The following is a 23,601-nucleotide window of genomic DNA, read 5'->3' as shown; positions in this document are numbered from 1 at the left end:
GAAAGAAAAATATTGTTTTTTGTTAATTTTTAAATTTTTTTAAAAAATTATTTTTTTCTAAGAAAGGGTTGTAATCTGTCTTTAAAATTTAAATGCCAAATAGTTTATCTTTCCGAAACCGTTTCAATACGTTTTTTAATTTAGCTGGGGAAGATGTTATGGTAATTTTTATGCAACAATCTGCTAATTAATATTAATCATACGCCCTGCTATAACTTTTTTATACCTAAATTAATATTAATCATACGCATGGGTATTTTATATGAAATTTTTGAAATTAATGATTTAGTTTAATAATAATTCAAATAAAATTGTTTGTTTTTAAAACATTTTACAAGAGAACTGCAGTTGAAGTCCTTTGAAAATTAAAAAAATTTTGAAATTTTTAAAAAATTCTTTTAGTACATATTTTTAAATTTTTGTTAAAAAAAATTAACATTTTATATAACGCTTAAAGATTTCTATAAAAATTTATATAAAAAAAATAAAATTTTTGTAAATTTTAAAATAAAATTTTTCTTTAATAATGAATTTTTTAAATATTTTATTTAAAGTCTTACTAAAATTTAATTATAGAATATTAGCCTAATATTTTAGTATTTAAAAACAATTTTCGTAAATTTAATATCTAATTTGTAAGCAAAGTTAAGGCCTTTTATATTTATTTAAGTCTGAATTATTATCAATCATACCTCCAAAATTAATACTTAGTTTTTGATATAATTTTGTATTTAAAAATATTGGAGTATTAAAATTTAAAGATTTTATGTAGCAGACAAATAAATTTTATGAAAATACTTCATTGAAACCTAAATTTGTTTGGAAAATAAAATTTTTGAAAATTTTCTTTAATTTCTAACAAAAAATTGGTTTATTTTTTCTTGAGAATCCCTATTTAAATTATGTTGTACGATTGTATAAGCTTTTAAAACTAGGTTTCATAAATATCATTTAAATTTTGTGAAGAAAGTTATCACAGTTTTTCGTTTTTAATTCTGAATTAATATTAATCATACGCTAGGTGAGTCAAAGAAGAGATTTTTTTGTCATATTTAAAGCTTTTTAACCTTTATTTATTTTGAAATGGTGGTAATAGTGATAAGCGTTTACATTTTTTAAGTCTACAGGGATATTTTAAAGAATATATAAGGAAAATAGAAATTTTCCGGAAATAAAATTTTCAATATTTTTCTTTGACTTCAAAGTTAAAGTTTTAAAATTTCTTTTTAGAAACCTTATTCAAATGGCAACAAACTATGTTTTGCAAATGTCTTAGCTTTCCAAAATAGTTTTAATAGATTTAATATTGTTTCTATAAACAAAGTTATGGCTGATTTTAGTTATAATTTCCAAATTAATATTATCCATACCATTAGCTAACTCAAAGTAGATTTGTTTTATTGTAACGATATATATATTTAAATATTTTGTTTATAAAATGGCTTTAGGGTATTAAGCGAATATTTTTGTTAAATGTACACACATTTTTTAAAACAAGAATTAATTTTTTTCTACAAATAAAATTTTAAAATTTTTTTTTCTGATTTTAATGTAAAAAATTTCAAATATTTTCTTACCAACTTTATTTAAATTAATTTTAATTATGATTTTATAATATCTAAGCTTTCCAAATTGGTTTCCATATATTCCAAAACAGGTTTGTAGCCAAAGTTATAAACATTTTCATTCATTAACCTCCTAATTAATATTAATCATACGTCTGGTATATTAAAATTATGTTTTTTCAAAAATTTGATAGAATTATTAGTATTTTTAATAAAAATATTTTAGATTTTAGTTCTTAATTAAATAAGCTTGCTCAAAAAATACTAATATTTTTAAAATTTTATTTCAAATTCTGTTTTTTGAAAAAATAAATTTAAAAATATTTTTTTTTTGGAAAAGGTCATTTCAAAAATTTGTATATATCATTTTTAAATATTTTTTTTTAGTTTTAGTAAAATTTATTTAAAATTTGTATTTTTTAAAAATTAAATTTTTTTAACTTTTTCGTTTTCATTTTCAAAAATTTCGAATTTTTTCTTTGAGACCTCAATGAAATTCTTTTAGTTTATGAATTTAGGATTTCTTAGCTTTTCATCCAAGTTTTTATGATTTGTAAAACATTTCTCTGCTCAGAGTAGTTACTATTTTAAGTCATTAGTATTTGAATTAATATTAATCATACGTCATTTGTAAGAAATTCAAAAAGTTTATTTTTTTGCAGAAATTTCACATAATTTTAAAAACATTTTATTAATAATTTTGTATCAAAAGGATTGTGTATTAAAAACAAATGAAAAACTTTAGCTATTACAAGAGGTTTGTTATAAAAATGTTAAGTTTTTATTTGTTTAATGACTAAACATTATTGTTTAATGACAAAATAATTAGCATTTTATTTAAAATTGTTTTAAAAAAGAAAAGTCGAAGTATTAGGATTTCCTTAATTGCTAAACCCTTGCTTTTTTATTTACTTTAAATCTCTTTTGTAAGAAAAGGTAGATTTGTTTTAAGGCTTAATTTCTATAATCTACTCATTAAGTATTTATGCAGTTTTTTTTTTGTAATAATACGCAATCAATTAAGTAATATCCATGAGTATCGATACATTTATACAGCTCCCAACAGCATCTATTAACGTTTTTATTAAGCTAATAAAAAGCTAAAAGAATTTTACCCAAAAGAAACACAGTAACGAGCCAAAACTACAAGAAATATATAGAAAAAAAATATAGAAAAATTAGTAGTAATAACAATAAAACTTAGAAAATAATGTTGTGCTTCAAAACAAGCTCCAGAAAAATACATAAGGAAAGAACAAAAAGAAAAGAAAAATTACTGGGTTTATGTTCCCAACTTTTTGTGTGTGCAAAAGAAAAGCAACTAAAGGAAATCCACACTTATAAAACATTAAGAATTTCCACGCACTCTTATCCCTCCCTGTGTGACTTCTACATTTACCAACAACATTTTATTTTATATTTGCCAGCTCTAAGGAATTTTCTTTCTTTTCAATAAATGTTTGCCAAAGAAAATAAAATATAAATATGAAAAAAGACAGAACAGAAAAGGAAAAAAAAACAAAATAAAAGAAAACTGTGGAAATATAAAGGAAAGCAATATAAACGTAAATTGTTTGTTATGCCACACGTATTTGTTTGGTAATGTTTGATTTCATTTCAAAAGTGTGTAAGTATTAAGCAGTTGCTTAAAAGAGTTTAAACTTCTAATAGAAAAAATCTGAAAATTACAAGAAAAACTAAAAAAAAATTTTAATTCTTCAAAATATTTTTTTTAGGGTTAATATTCTTAGCTCTATGGTTTTCTGAATAAATTAGAGTTAACATCAGTTTGAAGTATAAAATGTTGTGATTCAATAACAGTTTTTTTTAATTATTTCACTGTTGTACAAAGATAAATATGATGGATTTAAGATAATAACATATAAATTAATATTAATCATACGCAACCATTCAAGAAATTTAAATTTTGTTTATATGAGGTTTAAAGCTAGAATTTTTAATGAAATTTTCTATTTAGTAACAAAATTAAGCATATTTATTAATTATTTAAGTTCATAACAATATAATTCTCAAAAATAAATTTAAAAAAAATATTTTTTTTATTTTAGATTTTAAATTTAAGTTTTCCAGTTCTCTGAACTTTCAAAATTTATATATTAGGTAAGGTTTTGTAGGCAATATTCTTAGCTTTAAATATTTGTCTTTAAAAATCTGTTGATGATAATACACCAAAAGTTATGAATATTTAAGTTCACAAGCTCTAAATAAATATTAATCATACGCAACCACTTGAGAAATTAAATTTTTGTTAATAGTTCATTTAGACGAAGAATTTTGTTATAATTTTTTTATTTTATACCACAATTCATAGTTTCTTATCAATCAAATTCATAAAATTGTTTAAAAAAATTTTTAAAAAAATAATTTTTGGATATTTTAATTGGAAATTTTGCCAGCTAATTTTTTAGTCCGTATAAGTTGGAATATTTAACGAATATGTATAGTTTTGTGGGAAATATTGTTAGCTTTAAATACATGTTTTTAAAATTTCCCTATTGCTAGTTGACATTAAATTATGAACATTTTAAGTTAACAATATGTAAATAAATATTAATCATACGCAACCATTTGAAAAATTATACTTTTGTTCATATTTCCTTAAGATCATGAATTTTGTTATAATTTTTGATTTAATGTCACAATTAAGCATAGTTTCTTTCCATTAAAGCTTATAACACTAAATGTTTATAAAATAAATTTTGAAAAAAAAAAAAAATTTTAGATTATTTTAATTGGCAAATTTGTCAGTTAATTTTCTAGTTCGTAAAATATGGAATATTTAATGAATATTTACAGTTTTGTAGAAACTTAGCTTTGAATACATATTTTTAAAAATTCCCTATTGCTAGTTGACGATAAATTTTGAACATTTTAAGTTAACAACCTCTAAATAAATATTAATCATACGCATCGATTTCAAAAATCATATTTTTGTTAATATTTCCTTTAGACAAAAAATGTTATTATAATTTTGCATTAATTTACATAATTTTGCATATTTTATATTATAACACAACAACAAAATTGTCCAAAAATTTTATTTAAGAATTTTATTTAAGATTTTTTTTTTAATTTTTTTAAATTTACAAAATTTAACAAATTTTTAATTTTTTTTTTAAATTGTAAAATTGGTGCAACTCTTTTATTCTTGGCTTCCGATATGTATTTTAAAAATTTCTTTTTTGCAAGTAGCTAAAAATTTATGAGCATTTGAAGTTAACAACCTCTAAATTAATATTACTCATACGCACCCAATTAAGAAATTTAAATTTTTGGAAATTATTTCCTTATTAGTAGAATTTTTGGAAACTTTTGAAATTATTATAATAATTTGGGATAGTTGCTATAATGCTAGTGATTAGAGGAACATAATTGAAAGAAATTTAAAAAAAAATAAAATATTTACAGGAAAATTTTAAACTTTTTGGGTTTTTAAAATGTTTCTCTATAAAGAGTTTAAATGAATGATAGTGAATATTCATAGCTTTTAATAAACGTTTTTGGATGTTCATTAGCTATTAGGCAAAAAATGTTAATAACATTTTTAACTTATGACCTGTTAATTAATATTAATCATACGCTACTTTTTGAAAAATAAATTTTTTTTGGAATATTTATTAAAGAATATTTTTTATAATTTTTATCATATACTGTAACATTTTCTATAATTCTTATAAAATATGAATTTTGTTTTTTAGAAAAATAAAAAAAATTTTGAAATTTTTTTGATTTATTTTCAAAATTTTTTAAAAAAAAGGAAAATAATATGCTGAGAAAAGCAGAGAAATATAGAACATATTTAATAACTTTATCAAGTTTCTAAAATTTAGAAAAAAAAAAATTAAAATTTATTTTTTTTTAAATAAAAATTTTAATTTATAAAAGTTTTTATGTCTTTGAAACACAGAATATTTGGAGAGTTTCTATGGGTTTTAAAGGAATACTTGGCTTCAAATAACAGTTTTTAGTTATTCAAAATCTTTTACACAACGAAACTTATGCCAATTTTAAGCTAATAACCTCTGAATTATTATAATATTAATCATACGTAACCTTATTTGGAATTATATTTTTACAAATAATTACCTAATTGTAATAATTTTATGTGGTTTTGTGTATTATTAACTTAATTTACCACATTTTCTTTAATTGTGTGTAACAACAGATGTATTTTGACAAAAAAAAAATATAATAAAAATTTGAAAATTAAAAAATATTTTTTTTAATTCCATTTTATTTCAATTGAAAATGTTGTTATTTAAAAGGGAAATAAAATGTGTTAGTAAATTTGTTTAAAGTAAAACACGATATTTTTCAAATTTATTTTACGAATAAAACTAAAATTTTTGATCCACCTTCGTAAAATTTCTGAAGCTAAATAAAATATTATTATATAAACAAATCTTAAGTTTTTATACATTTTACCAAAATTTTTGCACCACCCTCGTATAATTTCCAAAATTTTTTGTTTGTAAATTTTAACAAATACTATATGATTTTATTAATTTATAGAGTTTTTCTATAATTTTTGTGTAAATGGACTAAAATATGGCTTTTAATAAAATTGTCCAGCATGACGTATGATTAATATTAATTTCGAGATTGTTAAAGAAAATTTCTTATAACTTTTTACTTATAACAGATAATTGCATTCTAAAAGTGGCCATAGAAAGCTAAGACTTTGAGGTTTCTAATTAATTAAAACTTTAATGTATATTCTTAATATAATAACTTATTAAAACACTATTGATTTAAAAAATTAGAAAAAAAAAAATTTATAAAATTTTATTTTGAAACTTAAATGGGAGTTTGTGTTCCTTTACTTTACTTCCCTTTGCTTGTGTGTGTATTGATCCTGGTAAACATAGCTATTTTTTCCTTTTATATTTAGTGTGTGTATGTGTTTGCTATATAAAATGTTTAAATATATTTCACGTATTTTTTTCGTCCCCCAACATCTTCATTTACGTATAAATGTTACGCAATCAGCAATAAAGATGACAGTAAGAAGAGTAAAAGAAAGCTAAAACACACACACACACAGAGACAGACAAACACGCGCAAGCTGTAGTGAAAACATAAAATCCCCCAAAAAAATCTTTTGAAAACAAACATAATCGTGTTTTTAAACATCTTATAATAAAAATAAAAGATAACGAACAAATAGTGGGTTTCTTTATTTACAAAAAAAGAAGAAAAAAATAAAAACACGGAGAGAAAAAGTTTTAGTAAATCATAGTTGTTGTAAAAATATTAAAAATTAAACAAAGTTTATGGTTTTTAAAAGCATTTTTGTATGTTTTTAATTTCAAGCCCCCTAAAGTAGGCTATGAATTTCTGATAGCTAAATGGGATATTTGATAATGAAGATCATGTATTTGTGTTTAGAAATACTTAAAAAATGTTTCAGTTTTTCAGATATTTTAAGATAATATCCAATATTTCTTTTTAAAAGCTAACTGAACGTATGATTAATATTAATTAAGACATTGTTAAGTTAATTTGGTTATAACTTTTGATGAGGATTAGATTTTGGAATTTTTGAAATGGCATTGCAAAGCTTAGACTTTAGGTTTTAATAATTTAGGATGGCTTTCCATCATATCCAAAAATTTTTATATTTTTTTTAACAATTTCAACAAACCAAAAAATGTTTGAAATTTTTATTTTTACTAAAATCTCAAATTAATTATTTAAATGGGAAATTAAGCTAAAATTTAGTTTCTTTTACGGGAATTTTGAATCGGCTCTCTATTTACACAAACTCCCATTTAGCATTTTGCTGACTTGAGTTATTAAAGAAAACTTCTTTGATTTATAAGCTGTCACGTTTTTGTACGTTTTTTTAAGCTTATTCTCAAATTAACGTTATTTTAAAATTTAAAATGAGGGCGTATGATTAATATTAATTCAGAGGTTGTTTCTTAAAAATTCTTATAACTTTGTTTAGACTTTAGATAATAAAAAGTTATAAACAAGGTTTGAAAGCCAAGAAAGTAAGCTTTAAATTAGTATAATTGAAATCAAATCTATAGATATAATTTAAAAAGTTATAAAATATTGAAATGAGAAAAAACAATTTTTTTTGCAATACTGTTTAGTTTAAACCTAAAAATCTGTTTTATTTTTAAAGATTATAGCCTTTTATTACAAAAATTGGAAATTATGAAGAATTATTATTTTCAAAAAATTAAAAAAATTTTGAAATTTTTTTCAAATTATTATATTTTAAAAAAATTGTTTTAAATATTGATTTGTATTAATTTTACTTTTTAAAATCAATTATTCTTTTTTTTAATTTTATGATTTTTATCTTTTGAAGGAAATTTTAAAATGACCCTCGCATAGCTTTCCAAATTTTAATATAATTTAAAAAAGATATATTTTGTAGTTACTATTATTTAATATTTTTTCCCAAAAATTTTAATGCTATAATGCTTAATTAACTAGTTTTAAAAAATAATTACTCTAGGCGTATGATTAATATTAATTCATAGGTTGTTTAATAAAAATCCTTATAACTTGGCTAAGGAACAAGATAATAACAAACTTTAAACGCAATTCGAAAGCTAAAAAAACACTAAATTCAACTAAGTTAATATAATAAATTAGATTTTGTTACCAAAGTTTAATATCCTTACTTAAAAATAGAAAAGCCAGACATTTTTTTTGGAAAAATTTAAAATTTTTTTTAAATTTGTTTGAAATCTTTTAAATTTTTAGAAATATCACAGCTAAAATCTTTATTAACTTTATTTAAAGGTTTTAATTTCAAAAATCTTTAAGCAATCTAAATGTTTGTAAAGTTTCTATACAATTTTTTTTCTTTGTCGGTATTTCCACACCTCCTCCTAAGCACATACTGACTTACATATTTATATAAGTATAAATGTAGGTACGTATGTACCTTGGCAAATACGAATAAATATTTTATGAACAGATTAGCGCCCCTGTATTATCATAACAAGCAATTTTGAGGCGAAAAATTTTCCAATTTTGTATTAAGTCCTGTATAATAAATGCCAAGCTTCTGCTGTATGTGATTGTCTGTAGGACCTTTAAATACACACACGAACATATTCTTACTAATAGTCATTTATAAAACACCTACATTCACATGGTCTCATACATTTAAACATATATTGTCGTAAGTAAAAGAAGACTGTTATAGAACATATTTTTATTTTTTTTTTGTGTTTTTGCATAGTAACCCAACAACAGGAAATGTCAGTGAAAAGATTAAGGATACGTTTCACAAAAACACCAAGTAGGGCAGGCAACATCATGCACACATACACATTTAGAGACTCACAAACGCCTACGTGTAATGAAATTATAAAAATGTGCTTAATATTTGTAGTTGGTGGTTGTGCTGCCATTGCTGCTGCTGTTTCTGCTAAAATAAATACCTAATGTTATGAAAAACTTAAAATTCTTAATTAAAATTTTGTTCAGTAATAAAGGCAGCAGCAGCAGCAAAAATGTTGGCAATAAAAATTTAAATGCTTTAATGAGAGGGAAAGACAGATAGTCTGTATGGATGTGGTATAACAATTTAAGCTAAAAAGACACAAAGGAGCAATTGAACCTTAGATAAGGAAGGGTTATTTGTAGTTACAATTTGCCAAGGCAAAATACAACCAGCTAGGGCATATGTTTATTGATTTATTAAAAATAATTTTTTTTCCAAAAAAATATTTAATTTTTAAATTGAATTTTCAGACAGACCTCGTATATTTTCCAATATTTAAATGCATATAAATTAAGACATTTGGTTATTTTATTATTATTATATAATTATTGTATTAAATTATGAAAGCTATTGTGATAAATTAACGATTTTATGAAATTTAATACTGTAGGCGTATGATTAATATTAATTTAGAGGTTGTTTTGTAGAAATCCTTCTAACTTTTGTTAAGAACATGATAATAACTTGCAGCAAACGGTGTTTGTTAGTCAGGAAATTAGGCTATACAAATTAAGTAGTTGTGATGAATACATACTACAAATAAAAGACAAAATAAATAATAATCACAAAATTTTTTAAAAAAATATTTTTCTAAATTTTCAAATTTTTAATTTTAAATAAAATTAGTCTATCTAATCATTCTCTTACTCTATGATAAAATATTTTACAATTCCTATAAAATAAATTTTCAAAATATTTCACTTTTAACCTGAATTTGTGAGCTTACTTCGCCTATTTTTAATTAATGAATTGATTTAAATAAAGAGAACATTTTAACTGTTTTTATTTGATATATATTTTATAAAATTAATCCAGTTTTTGAGGTAAATTTATGATTTTTCAAAAATATATTTTTAGAAAAAAAATTTCAACTAAATTTTTAAACAGCCCTCGTAAATTTTCCAATATTTAAATGCATATAAATTAAGGCACTTGGTTATTTAATTATTATTATATATAAGTTGTATTAAATTATGAAAGCTATTGCGATAAATTAATGACTTTATTAAATTTAATACTGTAGGCGTATGATTAATATTAATTTAGAGCTTGTTTTGTAGAAATCCTTATAACTTTTGTTAAGAACATGATAATAACTTGCAGCAAACGGTGATTGTTAGTCAGGAAATTAGGCTATACAAATTAAGTAGTTGTGATGAATATATACTACAACTAAAAGACAAAATAAACAATAATCACAAAATTTTAAAAAAAAAATATTTTTCAAAATTTTTCAATTTTTAATTTTAACTAAAATTAGTAAATTTAATCATTCGCTTACTCTCATTTGAATTATATTTACTATTTCGCAATTCCTATAAAATAAATTTTCAAAGTATATCACTTTTAATCTGAATTTTTCAGCTCAAATTTTCATAACGTTTCACTTTTAGAATGAATTTTTCATTTTACCTCGCCTATTTTTTAATTAGTGAAGAGGTTTAAACTAAGAGCACCGTTTAACTGTATTTTATTTGATATATTATTTACAAAATTAAGGTAAATTTCTGATTTTTCAAAAATAAATATTCTAGGCGTATGATTAATACTAATTTTAAGGTAGTTTTATAAAAATACTTATAACTTTGGACTGGAGTAAGCTAATAACTTGAAGTATATGGCATTTGAATCCTAGAATAATCTAAAGTGTTAAAAAATATATTAATAAGTTTTAAATTAAGTTAAAAAACAAACTAAGGAATTACTTCTCTAGGCGTATGATTAATATTAATTTGGAGGTAATATTATAAAGATGCCTATAATTTTTGAGTAGAACAAGCTAATAGCATGCTGCAAACGAAGCTTGAAAGCCAACAAAGACATTAAATATACTATTGCTTAAAAATACTAAAATTTTTATAAATTATTACAATACCAAACAAAATAAAAATTAAATTTTCTTAAAAAATTTTCTTTGAACGGTTTTTTTTTTAAAAGTTTGATTCAAATTCTTTTCAATTGTGTTAAAATCTTAATAATTAATTGAAGAAGATAGGAATAAATTAAAAAAATTTTGATTTTTTTATAAGGCTCTCTAAATTTTTATATAAAAAAGGTTTTTATATTTAAAAAAAATTATGCTGTATAACTAATTTTAAGTCACAGATTGTTGTGTGCAATATTTTATGAGTTTTAAAGCGGATATTTTGAAATAAATGGCAAATTAAACATAAACTTAAAAAAATTATTAAAAAAAATCTTTTTTAACTTCACTTTCTAATAAACTACGACATTGAAATCCTAAACTTTTTAATATTATCTTAGAACTTATTAAGTTAGCTTTCCAACCTCATTTAGCTTTTATGTTTCTCTTGGTTTTAACCAAAGTTATAAGGATTTTTACACAACAATCCCGTAATTAATATTAATCATACGCCTACAGTATAAATTTTTATAACATCGTTAATTAACAGCAATGAAATGAAAAAATTTGGAAAAAATATGTTATAATAGTAACTATAAATGATGGCTTTAATTATTTATAATAAAATTCTGCAAAATATGAAAGTATCAATTTGAAATTTCTTTTGAAAGGCAAGTTTTAAAATTTGAAAATAAATAATTAATTTTTTTTTCTTATTCTTAAACCAACATTAAGTTTTATTTCTATCAAAGTGAAATTAATACAAAGTAATATTTTTAAAACAAATGACAAAGTAAAGTTTTTCTTCAAAACTTATAATTTAAAAAAATTTAAAAAAATTTAAAAAAAAAAAAATTTTTTCTTCGATTTCTAAAATAAAAATCCAATCATAATTTAAATTTTATTTATTTAATATAGCTTTAATACAGGGCCAAGTGGGCAAAAACTTTTAATATAAAAAATGAAAACAAGAAAAATTTAAATTATACTTTGTTCCTTTCCTTTAAATGGTTGAGCTGGATCCGTGCCTGCTTTAATAGCAAATATAAATATTCAAAGCCTACTTTCTTGTCTAAAAAACCCCTTTTACTGATTATTATAATCATAATTCTAAACAAAGTTATACCCATTTTTATTAAACAACCTCTAAATTAATATTAATCATACGCCTTAGGTTAATATTTTAAAAAATCTTGAATTAACTTGGTTATATACCAAATTTTCTGTATTGATCGGGGAAAAAACGAAACTAAATTGTGGTTACAAGCTAAATTTCTTAAAATTTAGTTTTGTTTTAATTTTAAAAATAAAAATTTCATTGGAATTACTAAAAAAAATTAAAATATTTGGAAGAAAAAAAAAAAATTAAGATAAAGAAAACTTATTTTGTTTCTTTTTGTAAATAAAACTAAAGTAAGTTTTTGGTTTATATTTTCAAAAATATTTACGATCTTAGTAACCAAATCAATATGAAAAATAAAAATGTTTTTCTCCACATAATTTCTCAATCTGAAATGATATAATCATGTTAGCGCTCCTAAATTATGGCTTTTAAATAATATATTCTAAAAGAATGTATTATAGGCTTTGAATTGCCATTTATAAAAAGTTGCAATGTAATTCCTATTTAAAGTTATAAGGATTTTAGGAACTAAATAAAATCAACATGAAAAATATTGATTTTTCCACCATAATTTCTCAATCTGAAATGATATAATCATGTTAGTGCTCCTAAATTATGGCTTTTAAATAATATATTCTACAAGAATGTATTATAGGCTTTGAAACGCCATTTATAAAAAGTTGCAATGTAATTCCTATTTAAAGTTATAAGGATTTTAGTTAAAAAACCACATAATTAATATTAATCATACGCCTAGAGTATTTATTTAGAAAAATCTTTAATTTATGACCAATACTTAATAAATTTTAAACAAATGTTAGGAAATTATATAAATTCAAATGTTTTCTTTAAATTAATACATAATTTCAAAGTAAAAAAAAATATTTATGAAAAAAATTTTCATGAAATATTTTTTTTTTTTAATAATTTTTTTTGTAATTTTTTGTACCACTTCGTTTTACTATATTCCCTCAATAAAAAAAATTTCTTAAAAAATCCATAATTTCTAAAAACAGTTTTTCTTAAACCAATTACACTTGCGACCTCTTTCTAATTAAATAAATATATTTCCTTCTCTGAAACTACTTTAAGAACTTAAATTTATTACAAAACATTGCGAAAAAAAAACCTTATAAATATGTATAAACACGCTTAATTTCATTAACTGCCTAAAATTATGCTATGCTCTATATAATTTAATTAGCCCCTAATGATATGCTATATTTACAATTGCTATTTTTCCCCCAGTTTATTTTGCGTTACGCTTTGCAAGGCACAAAATATAGGCTAACAACTACAACATTGTCTTAATAACTTAAGGAAAACGCCAGGAAAAAGGAAATAGGTAAATGGAAAAAAAGAAAAGAAAAATTCCTAAACAAAAATATTAAAACTTAAAGAAAAAGAATATAAACACATGAACATATAAATGAGAAAAATAAAAACCAAATAATGTTTTCATAACACCAAGAAAAGTTAAAACAAAAGCTCTAACATTGTTAGAGTTTAGAGTGAAATAAATACACAGACTTCTAGACACAGGCGATTGATAATTTTTGTCATGCCAGAAAGTATACTGTAGTTTTTGTTTTAATTTAGCTTAGTGCTTGAATGTATGTGTGTTTTTGTTTTTCGTTGTTTCAGTTACAAATATAATCACAGTTTATCCCTCAGGCTCCAAAAACACACCAAACACTGTTATAATGCGAGTATGTTTGATTTTTTTTTTTTACACAGACACCCATTTTCTAGCTAAATTTCTACAATGTTTTATTTGTTGTTTTTTTCCTTTCGACCAACATTGAAACATTTTTGTATACTGTTTTGTTGTATGTTTGAGAATGTTTTTCTTTTTGTGTGAGTATGAGAGAGATTTTTTCAACTTAGATTACCTAGTAAACTAGAAATAAAAATACAGTTTTTTCTTTTTCGCCGATACACCCCCTCAAGAGGTGGTCAGTAGACTGTGGAATTGAGGGAATATATTTGAATTGAATATGAAACTGAGAGAACTTTCAAAGTACAAATAGTTAGATCAACTCTATCGTTCCTAAAAAGGTACTTTCTTTAAAAGGTGCTTTCTTTAAAAAGGTACTCTCTTTAAAAAGGTAATTTCTTTAAAAAGGTACTTTCTTTAAAAAGGTACTTTCTTTAAAAGGTGCTTTCTTTAAAAGATACTTTCTTTAAAAAGGTACTTTCTTTAAAAAGGTACTTTCTTTAAAAAGGTACTTTCTTTAAAAAGGTACTTTCTTTAAAAAGGTACTTTCTTTAAAAAGGTACTTTCTTTAAAAGGTGCTTTCTTTAAAAAGGTACTCTCTTTAAAAAGGTAATTTCTTTAAAAAGGTACTTTCTTTAAAAAGGTACTTTCTTTAAAAGGTGCTTTCTTTAAAAGATACTTTCTTTAAAAAGGTACTTTCTTTAAAAAGGTACTTTCTTTAAAAAGGCACTTTCTTTAAAAAGGTACTTTCTTTAAAAAGGTACTTTCTTTAAAAAGGTACTTTCTTTAAAAAGATACTTTCTTTAAAAAGGTACTTTCTTTAAAAAGGTACTTTCTTTAAAAAGGTACTTTCTTTAAAAAGATACTTTCTTTAAAAAGGTACTTTCTTTAAAAAGGTACTTTCTTTAAAAAGGTACTTTCTTTAAAAAGGTACTTTCTTTAAAAAGGTACTTTCTTTAAAAAGGTACTTTCTTTAAAAAGGTACTTTCTTTAAAAAGGTACTTTCTTTAAAAAGGTACTTTCTTTAAAAAGGTACTTTCTTTAAAAAGGTACTTTCTTTAAAAAGGTGCTTTCTTTAAAAAGGTACTTTCTTTAAAAAGGTACTTTCTTTAAAAAGGTACTTTCTTTAAAAAGGTACTTTCTTTAAAAAGGTACTTTCTTTAAAAAGGTACTTTCTTTAAAAAGGTACTTTCTTTAAAAAGGTACTTTCTTTAAAAAGGTACTTTCTTTAAAAAGGTACTTTCTTTAAAAAGGTATTTTCTTTAAAAAAATGTACTTTCTTTAAAATGTTGTATTGTTAAAAAGGTACTATTTTATTTTTTTTACCCCACTGTTCATCATTAAAGCTAGAGAAATCAGCTACATGAAAAATTAGTGCAAAACGACAACAACAACAATAAAAAAAAATATCCTTAATACTAAAAACAAGATAAACTACGTTTCGTCTAAACTAGAGTAGTAGAGTACACTCGTTGAGGATAACAGACAGCAAAAAGCAGCAGCAAAAAAAAAAGAAAACCCTGAATCCTTAACAGAAAAATAAAACACAAACCAGCCGCGGTATTTTATATTTGTGTGCGTATGTGTGATTGTGTGTGTGTGCGTTAATAAAAACGAATATAAAAAACAAAACGTAATAAGAAATAAATGAAAAAACAAATACTCTCACACACAAACAACAAATACAGAAACCCTCTCATCTAGACTAAATAAAACTATTAAGGATTTTGTGGTGCAAAAATAACAACAACAATAACAGCAATAGCAATAAACAAACTTACAAAAATACAATCAAGCAAACCTGATAAATAAGAACAAAATGAAATACAAGAAGCAATAATGGTAAAAAAAGTAAAAGTGGCACAAACTAGGAGGTGGTAGCATAAATACAACAACAAAACCACGAAACTGGGTATTAGTGTTAGTAGTGGCAAATAACGGCACAAAAGAAACCCAAAGAAACAAACAATTACTCTCCAACAGTTCTCAAGAGATAAATAGAGAGAGAGAGAAACCCTTACAGAGAGTACAGATTTGTCTAATAGCAAATTTCAAGCATACTTTTAGGAGTTGTTTTTTCTTTCAAACTTAAATCAGCTGTGTAAAAATGTTTTATTTTTGTTGGAAAATAAATAACAACAAAACACAGCGGATTGTGAAAAAAAGTTAAACACATGTTAAAGGAAATGTGTGGAAATACTCTTTATCAGACAGAGAGTAATATATAGAGTGAGAAAGAATTGTTTTAATACTTCAGCTTCTAGAGCCCTTAATGAAAATCAATGAGTTTTAACTCACTTCTTCTTGTTTTAACGTTGTAGTTTTGAGAACTAAATACTCATTTAATTGCTGCTGATAACGTGACTTTATTAAATAAAATTTTAATATGGCAATTTGAATGATTTGTTGTTGTTTTGAAAATAATGATTAAAATGTCTTGTTATTTTAAATAACAGCAAAGAAATGTTAAGATTTTGTTTCAAGTGTTTTATATAAAACCCTTTAGAATAATTTCAATAACAATTGTTTGAAAATTGCAAGTTTTTATTAAAGGGTTAAAATTGCAAATGCTTAAGATTATTTTAAATATTTCGCAAACAATTAAAGCTAGCAATTCCATATAATAGAAAATATTTAAAAATAAATTGACAAATTTGAATTTTTTATAAAAAAATATCTACTCAGAACTAGAATTGTTGGATTATTTCAGTCTGTTCTAGTTCTGTTCTAGTTCTGTTCTAGTTCTGTTCTAGTTCTGTTCTAGTTCTGTTCTAGTTCTGTTCTAGTTCTGTTCTAGTTCTGTTCTAGTTCTGTTCTAGTTCTGTTCTAGTTCTGTTCTAGTTCTGTTCTAGTTCTGTTCTAGTTCTGTTCTAGTTCTGTTCTAGTTCTGTTCTAGTTCTGTTCTAGTTCTGTTCTAGTTCTGTTCTAGTTCTGTTCTAGTTCTGTTCTAGTTCTGTTCTAGTTCTGTTCTAGTTCTGTTCTAGTTCTGTTCTAGTTCTGTTCTAGTTCTGTTCTAGTTCTGTTCTAGTTCTGTTCTAGTTCTGTTCTAGTTCTGTTCTAGTTCTGTTCTAGTTCTGTTCTAGTTCTGTTCTAGTTCTGTTCTAGTTCTGTTCTAGTTCTGTTCTAGTTCTGTTCTAGTTCTGTTCTAGTTCTGTTCTAGTTCTGTTCTAGTTCTGTTCTAGTTCTGTTCTAGTTCTGTTCTAGTTCTGTTCTAGTTCTGTTCTAGTTCTGTTCTAGTTCTGTTCTAGTTCTGTTCTAGTTCTGTTCTAGTTCTGTTCTAGTTCTGTTCTAGTTCTGTTCTAGTTCTGTTCTAGTTCTGTTCTAGTTCTGTTCTAGTTCTGTTCTAGTTCTGTTCTAGTTCTGTTCTAGTTCTGTTCTAGTTCTGTTCTAGTTCTGTTCTAGTTCTGTTCTAGTTCTAGTTCTGTTCTAGTTCTGTTCTGTTCTGTTCTGTTCTGTTCTGTTCTGTTCTGTTCTGTTCTGTTCTGTTCTAGTTCTGTTCTAGTTCTGTTCTGTTCTAGTTCTGTTCTGTTCTGTTCTGTTCTAGTTCTGTTCTAGTTCTGTTCTAGTTCTGTTCTAGTTCTGTTCTAGTTCTGTTCTAGTTCTGTTCTAGTTCTGTTCTAGTTCTGTTCTAGTTCTGTTCTAGTTCTGTTCTAGTTCTGTTCTAGTTCTGTTCTAGTTCTGTTCTAGTTCTGTTCTAGTTCTGTTCTAGTTCTGTTCTAGTTCTGTTCTAGTTCTGTTCTAGTTCTGTTCTAGTTCTGTTCTAGTTCTGTTCTAGTTCTGTTCTAGTTCTGTTCTAGTTCTGTTCTAGTTCTGTTCTAGTTCTGTTCTAGTTCTGTTCTAGTTCTGTTCTAGTTCTGTTCTAGTTCTGTTCTAGTTCTGTTCTAGTTCTGTTCTAGTTCTGTTCTAGTTCTGTTCTAGTTCTGTTCTAGTTCTGTTCTAGTTCTGTTCTAGTTCTGTTCTAGTTCTGTTCTAGTTCTGTTCTAGTTCTGTTCTAGTTCTGTTCTAGTTCTGTTCTAGTTCTGTTCTAGTTCTGTTCTAGTTCTGTTCTAGTTCTGTTCTAGTTCTGTTCTAGTTCTGTTCTAGTTCTGTTCTAGTTCTGTTCTAGTTCTGTTCTAGTTCTGTTCTAGTTCTGTTCTAGTTCTGTTCTAGTTCTGTTCTAGTTCTGTTCTAGTTCTGTTCTAGTTCTGTTCTAGTTCTGTTCTAGTTCTGTTCTAGTTCTGTTCTAGTTCTGTTCTAGTTCTGTTCTAGTTCTGTTCTAGTTCTGTTCTAGTTCTGTTCTAGTTCTGTTCTAGTTCTGTTCTAGTTCTGTTCTAGTTCTGTTCTAGTTCTGTTCTAGTTCTGTTCTAGTTCTGTTCTAGTTCTGTTCTAGTTCTGTTCTAGTTCTGTTCTAGTTCTGTTCTAGTTCTGTTCTAGTTCTGTTCTAGTTCTGTTCTAGTTCTGTTCTAGTTCTGTTCTAGTTCTGTTCTAGTTCTGTTCTAGTTCTGTTCTAGTTCTGTTCTAGTTCTGTTCTAGTTCTGTTCTAGTTCTGTTCTAGTTCTGTTCTAGTTCTGTTCTAGTTCTGTTCTAGTTCTGTTCTAGTTCTGTTCTAGTTCTGTTCTAGTTCTGTTCTAGTTCTGTTCTAGTTCTGTTCTAGTTCTGTTCTAGTTCTGTTCTAGTACTGTTCTAGTTCTGCACTAGCTCTAGAACTAATTTCGGTTTAGAGCTGAGAATTGCTTCGTTTTAAATTGTTGTATTTTTAATATTGTATTCAATTGTTTATATTTTTTCCTTTATAATTGTTTTTTGTTCTTTGCTTTCCAAAACTTTTAATTTATTTATGTTGTAAATGATTAATTAAGTGATTAATTAAAATTTTGTACCAAAAAAATATAACAAATGATAAATTTGCTCTCTCTATCTTTGTGAATTCAATAACTTACAAACATTTTCTTCTCTTTTTCTCATTACAGCTTTTAATATATAAAAAAAAACTCTCCCTCTTTAACTCTACAAAATGAGTGATTTTCAACACCCCACTCAATTAAGAGTGTTTCTCTGGGTGAGCACACAATTACCATAGAAAAGCAAAACAAAAACAAGCAAATGACATGACATTTAACAACGAAGAAAGCTTTTTGTGTTAACAACAACAAATTATAATATATATAACAGTTATACTCACCCCCTTAACAACACAACAAAAAAAAGCAAAGCGTGCGCCTAGACGTTATGCTATAAAAATAAAAATAGCTTTACGAAAACTAGAAAAATAAAAGAGTTATCATAACGGTAAAGGTACGCGAATTAAACACAACTGACACGGGCTTAAAGAACAACAAATAAATTTTTGTAGCAAAAGCAAAAAAAGAATAAAAAAGTGTGAAGCAAAAATTTAACAGAAAAAAATTTAAAGCCTAAAAATAGGCTGGGGTGAAGAAAAAAAAGGTTTTTAGGTTTTAGCAGAAATATAAGAAAATAATAATGAAAAATTAACAAAGCAAATGTTTAATAATAAAAACCTTTTAAGATTTTTTTTTTTTTTAATGGAAAATTATAATTTTTGAGGAAAAAAAGTGGTTTAAACAATATGTTTTAATACTTTAATTTAAAAAATTTAAGAAAAATAAATTAAAATGTTTACAAATTAATAAAGTTTAAACAAAAATAATGCTAGAAATTTTCAAAATAAAAAGAAAAATGTGATAAAATTATAAATAATTAAAAAAAAACTTAATAATAAGAATTACAAAAAGTAATTATTAAATTAAATTAAAGAAAGATGAAAAAAAATTAAAAAAAATTCTTAGAAAAAATTAATTAAAATAAAATTGTAAAACAAAAAAAACTAAACATAAGTCTTCTAATATAAATAATATAACTTAAATTTATTTAACAAAAAAAAATTCATTTACTAAACAACAACTATATTAAACTACTATAACAACACGCACCTTTATAACTATTTAGCAAAATAATAAAAAAAATTGTTAAAGAAACTTAAACTAAAATTGATAAAAACAAACTCCAATTAAAATTATAGCAAAAACAAACAAACGGCAACAACGATTAACTAACGGTTTTAATAAAAAACAAAAAAACAATTTCTTAAATTAAAAGAAAATTCCGCACAAATTGAGAAACATTGGCAAAGCAAAGAAAAAGAGTTATCAACACGATCAATTAAGGGGTCCAATGTTGCAGCAACACGCAACATGTTTACAGCCACATTTATTAAACTCAACAACAACTTTAAAAGCCTCAAACTCAGTCTCCTTAGCAGCAGAAACCACAACAACAGCCAAACATTTAATATGTTTAAAACAGCAACATGAAACTTCTCCTCAAAACCACACATTCTCTAAACAAGGGATAACAGTAAACCTTGACTTAAAAGGGGCTGACTCTCTGCAGCAACAACAACCCAACAGCAACAATGTTGCCCTGCATAGCCTGCCCCAACAAAACAACATTAAGAGCAATAATAACTGTAAAAATGTTGATAGCAAAACATTAGCAACATCCTGGGCCTTGAAGGTAAAACAACAAGGGCAAAATGCACAACAACCACATAAACCAGGCTTAGCTAAGGGCATAATGTCACAAAAGCCTAGTTTCATTTGTCTAAAATTACAAAAACTAAAGGCACAAATTTTACCCCAGCCACCAGCAACTTCTCTGTTAAACCCGGCTCCACCAACAAACATCAGCAAAATGATGTTGCCGCAACATACCGAAACTATAAATCAAGAATCTTTAGATTTTAATAGCAAACGTAGAAGAGGACGTCTAAGGTTGCTACAGTCTGAAAAAACAGAGCCTGAACAGCTGCAGCAGGCTAAACAAGAGAAGTACGAGGCTTTTAATAATGTGCCAGCAGCATTGTATCTAAACAATGTTGCTAAAGTAACAACAACGTTATTGTTAACACAAATGTTATCGTTTATGCAACAAATAAACAACACTTTTGTAAATAAACCACAACAACAAATTAAAAAACAACAACCAGAAAATTTAGTATTATCTTTAATAAACAAAATAATTATAAAATTAAACATAAATAATAATAAAAAACAACGTAAAAATCTACAATATCCCCTAACGTCATCATCATCAACATCCTCAACATCAACATCATCATCATCCTCCTCAACATTCCTCCTTTATGCCTTTCTCTTCTTAACAACGCTCCTAATACTTCCATGTCATCACCCACAAGCCCTGGCTGAGGCCGCCAAACCCAAATCGGCCACCCAGCACAACAACAATCATCTGCAGCACCAACATCAACAGCAGCAGGATAAACCGAATATCGCTTATGCTGCCGGTGCGGATAATGTCCATATTGATAAGGAGGGCACTGTATTGACACCGCCCTCATATCAAGTTGTATCATCGCAAACATCGAATGAAGAGGAAGCCGAATATATCATAGATTCGGATGAGAGAAATTTCGATTTGGAGAACGAGAGCTTAAATGAGGTGAATGAGGAGGAGCAGGAGGAGGAACGTGATTCTTATGAAAAATTTGATAATGGTAAGTTGTTAAAATCATTTTTAAGAAAATTAGATTTCTATTAAAAATTCGGAGATTTCCATTTTTATTTAGAAAAACTCTCGATTTCATTCGCGATTTAAGTATCTTTAAATACTCGTATCTTATGTAGCTGATGTCGGATTTTATTGATTTAAGTTTCATTTAAGTGCTCTTTGGAATCTTAGTCCTCTTTGGACTCTTAGTCCTCCTTGGACTCTAAGTCCTTTTTGGACTCTTAGTCCTCTTTGGATTCGTAATCTTCTTTGGAATCTTAGTCCTTTTTGGACTCTTAGCCCTCTTTGGACTCTTAGTCCTCTTTGGACTCTTAGTTCTCTTTGAACTCTTAGTCCTCTTTGGACTCCATAATCAAAAAAATGTTTTTGTTTTCAAAAAAAAAATGTTTTCATGATTAATTTTTGGGAATGTTCTTCACCGGAAATTTAATATTTTTTCAAATAATCTTAAAAAGGGTTAAATTGACAAAACAACTAAATTAATTTTTTTTTATGAAAAAGCAAAACTTCCCGCATATGACGCTTTGTTGCTACAAAATTCAACATTTTCGAAGCAAAAAAAAACTTTGTGTTTACTCTATAATGTTCATAACTAAGTGAGAATAAATTACAGATAAATACCCTTCAAGACGACATTTAGTTTATTAAAAACAAAAACTGCGTTCAAAAGATGCGCTACCTATTGTAAATCCTAAATTATTTACAACATAAAACTCTTGTTGCCATCATGTAAACTAAAGTTTACACCATGTAAACTAAAGTTTACACCATGTAAACTAAAGTTTACACCATGTAAACTATTGTTTACATCATGTAAACTATTGTTTACATCATGTATACTATTGTTTACATCATGTAAACTATTGTTTACATCATGTAAACTATTGTTTACACTATGTAAACTATTGTTTACACTATGTAAACTATTGTTTACATCATGTAAACTATTGTTTACACTATGTAAACTATTGTTTACACTATGTAAACTATTGTTTACACTATGTAAACTATTGTTTACATCATGTAAACTATTGTTTACACTATGTAAACTATTGTTTACATCATGTAAACTATTGTTTACATCATGTAAACTATTGTTTACATCATGTAAACTATTGTTTACATCATGTAAACTATGGTTTACACTATGTAAACTATTGTTTACATCATGTAAACTATTGTTTACATCATGTAAACTATTGTTTACATCATGTAAACTATGGTTTACACTATGTAAACTATTGTTTACACTATGTAAACTATTGTTTACACTATGTAAACTATTGTTTACACTATGTAAACTATTGTTTACACTATGTAAACTATTGTTTACACTATGTAAACTATTGTTTACACTATGTAAACTATTGTTTACACTATGTAAACTATTGTTTACACTATGTAAACTATTGTTTACACTATGTAAACTGAGGTATACACTATGTAAACTGAGGTTATACACTATGTAAACTATTGTTTACACTATGTAAACTGAGGTTTACACTATGTAAACTGAGGTTTACACTATGTAAACTGAAGTTTACACTATGTAAACTGAGGTTTACACTATGTAAACTGAAGTTTACACTATGTAAACTGAGGTTTACACTATGTAAGCTGAGGAATACACTATGTAAACTGAGGTTTACACTATGTAAACTGAGGTTTACACTATGTAAACTGAGGTTTACACTATGTAAACTGAGGTTTACACTATGTAAACTGAGGTTTACACTATGTAAACTGAGGTTTACACTATGTAAACTGAGGTTTACACTATGTAAACTGAGGTTTACACTATGTAAACTGAGGTTTACACTATGTAAACTGAGGTTTACACTATGTAAACTGAGGTTTACACTATGTAAACTGAGGTTTACACTATGTAAACTGAGGTTTACACTATGTAAACTGAGGTTTACACTATGTAAACTGAGGTTTACACTATGTAAACTGAGGTTTACACTATGTAAACTGAGGTTTACACTATGTAAACTGATGTTTACACCATGTAAACTATTGTTTACTTCGTGTAAACTATTGTTTACTCCATGTAAACTATTGTTTACACCATGTAGACTATTGTTTACACCATGTAGACTATTGTTTACACCAGGTAAACTATTGTTTACACCAGGTAAACTATTGTTTACACCATGTATACTATTGTTTACACCATGCTAAGTATTGTTTACACCATGTAAACTATTGTTTACACCATGTAAACTATTGTTTACACCATGTAAACTCTGGTTTACACTAAGTAAACTACAATTTTCACTATGTATACTTTGTTTACACCATGTAAGCAGC

General features: G+C 25.1%; 1 protein-coding gene across 1 annotated transcript in view; it reads left to right on the top strand.

The window, feature by feature from the left end:
* Positions 1-19,932: 19,932 nt before the first annotated feature.
* Positions 19,933-23,601, top strand: part of Nckx30C — a 219,254-nt gene continuing 215,585 nt past the window's right edge. Inside the window, exon 1 of the mRNA XM_065500403.1 lies at positions 19,933-21,274. Coding sequence (XP_065356475.1) covers positions 19,933-21,274 — 1,342 coding nt within the window. The remainder of the gene's footprint in view (positions 21,275-23,601) is intronic.

Source organism: Calliphora vicina, chromosome 2 (assembly GCF_958450345.1).
Source record: "Calliphora vicina chromosome 2, idCalVici1.1, whole genome shotgun sequence".
In the NCBI taxonomy this organism is placed as follows: Eukaryota; Metazoa; Arthropoda; class Insecta; order Diptera; family Calliphoridae; genus Calliphora; species Calliphora vicina.
Note: the sequence above shows the minus strand (reverse complement) of the source record. Positions and strands in the feature narration are given on the sequence as shown.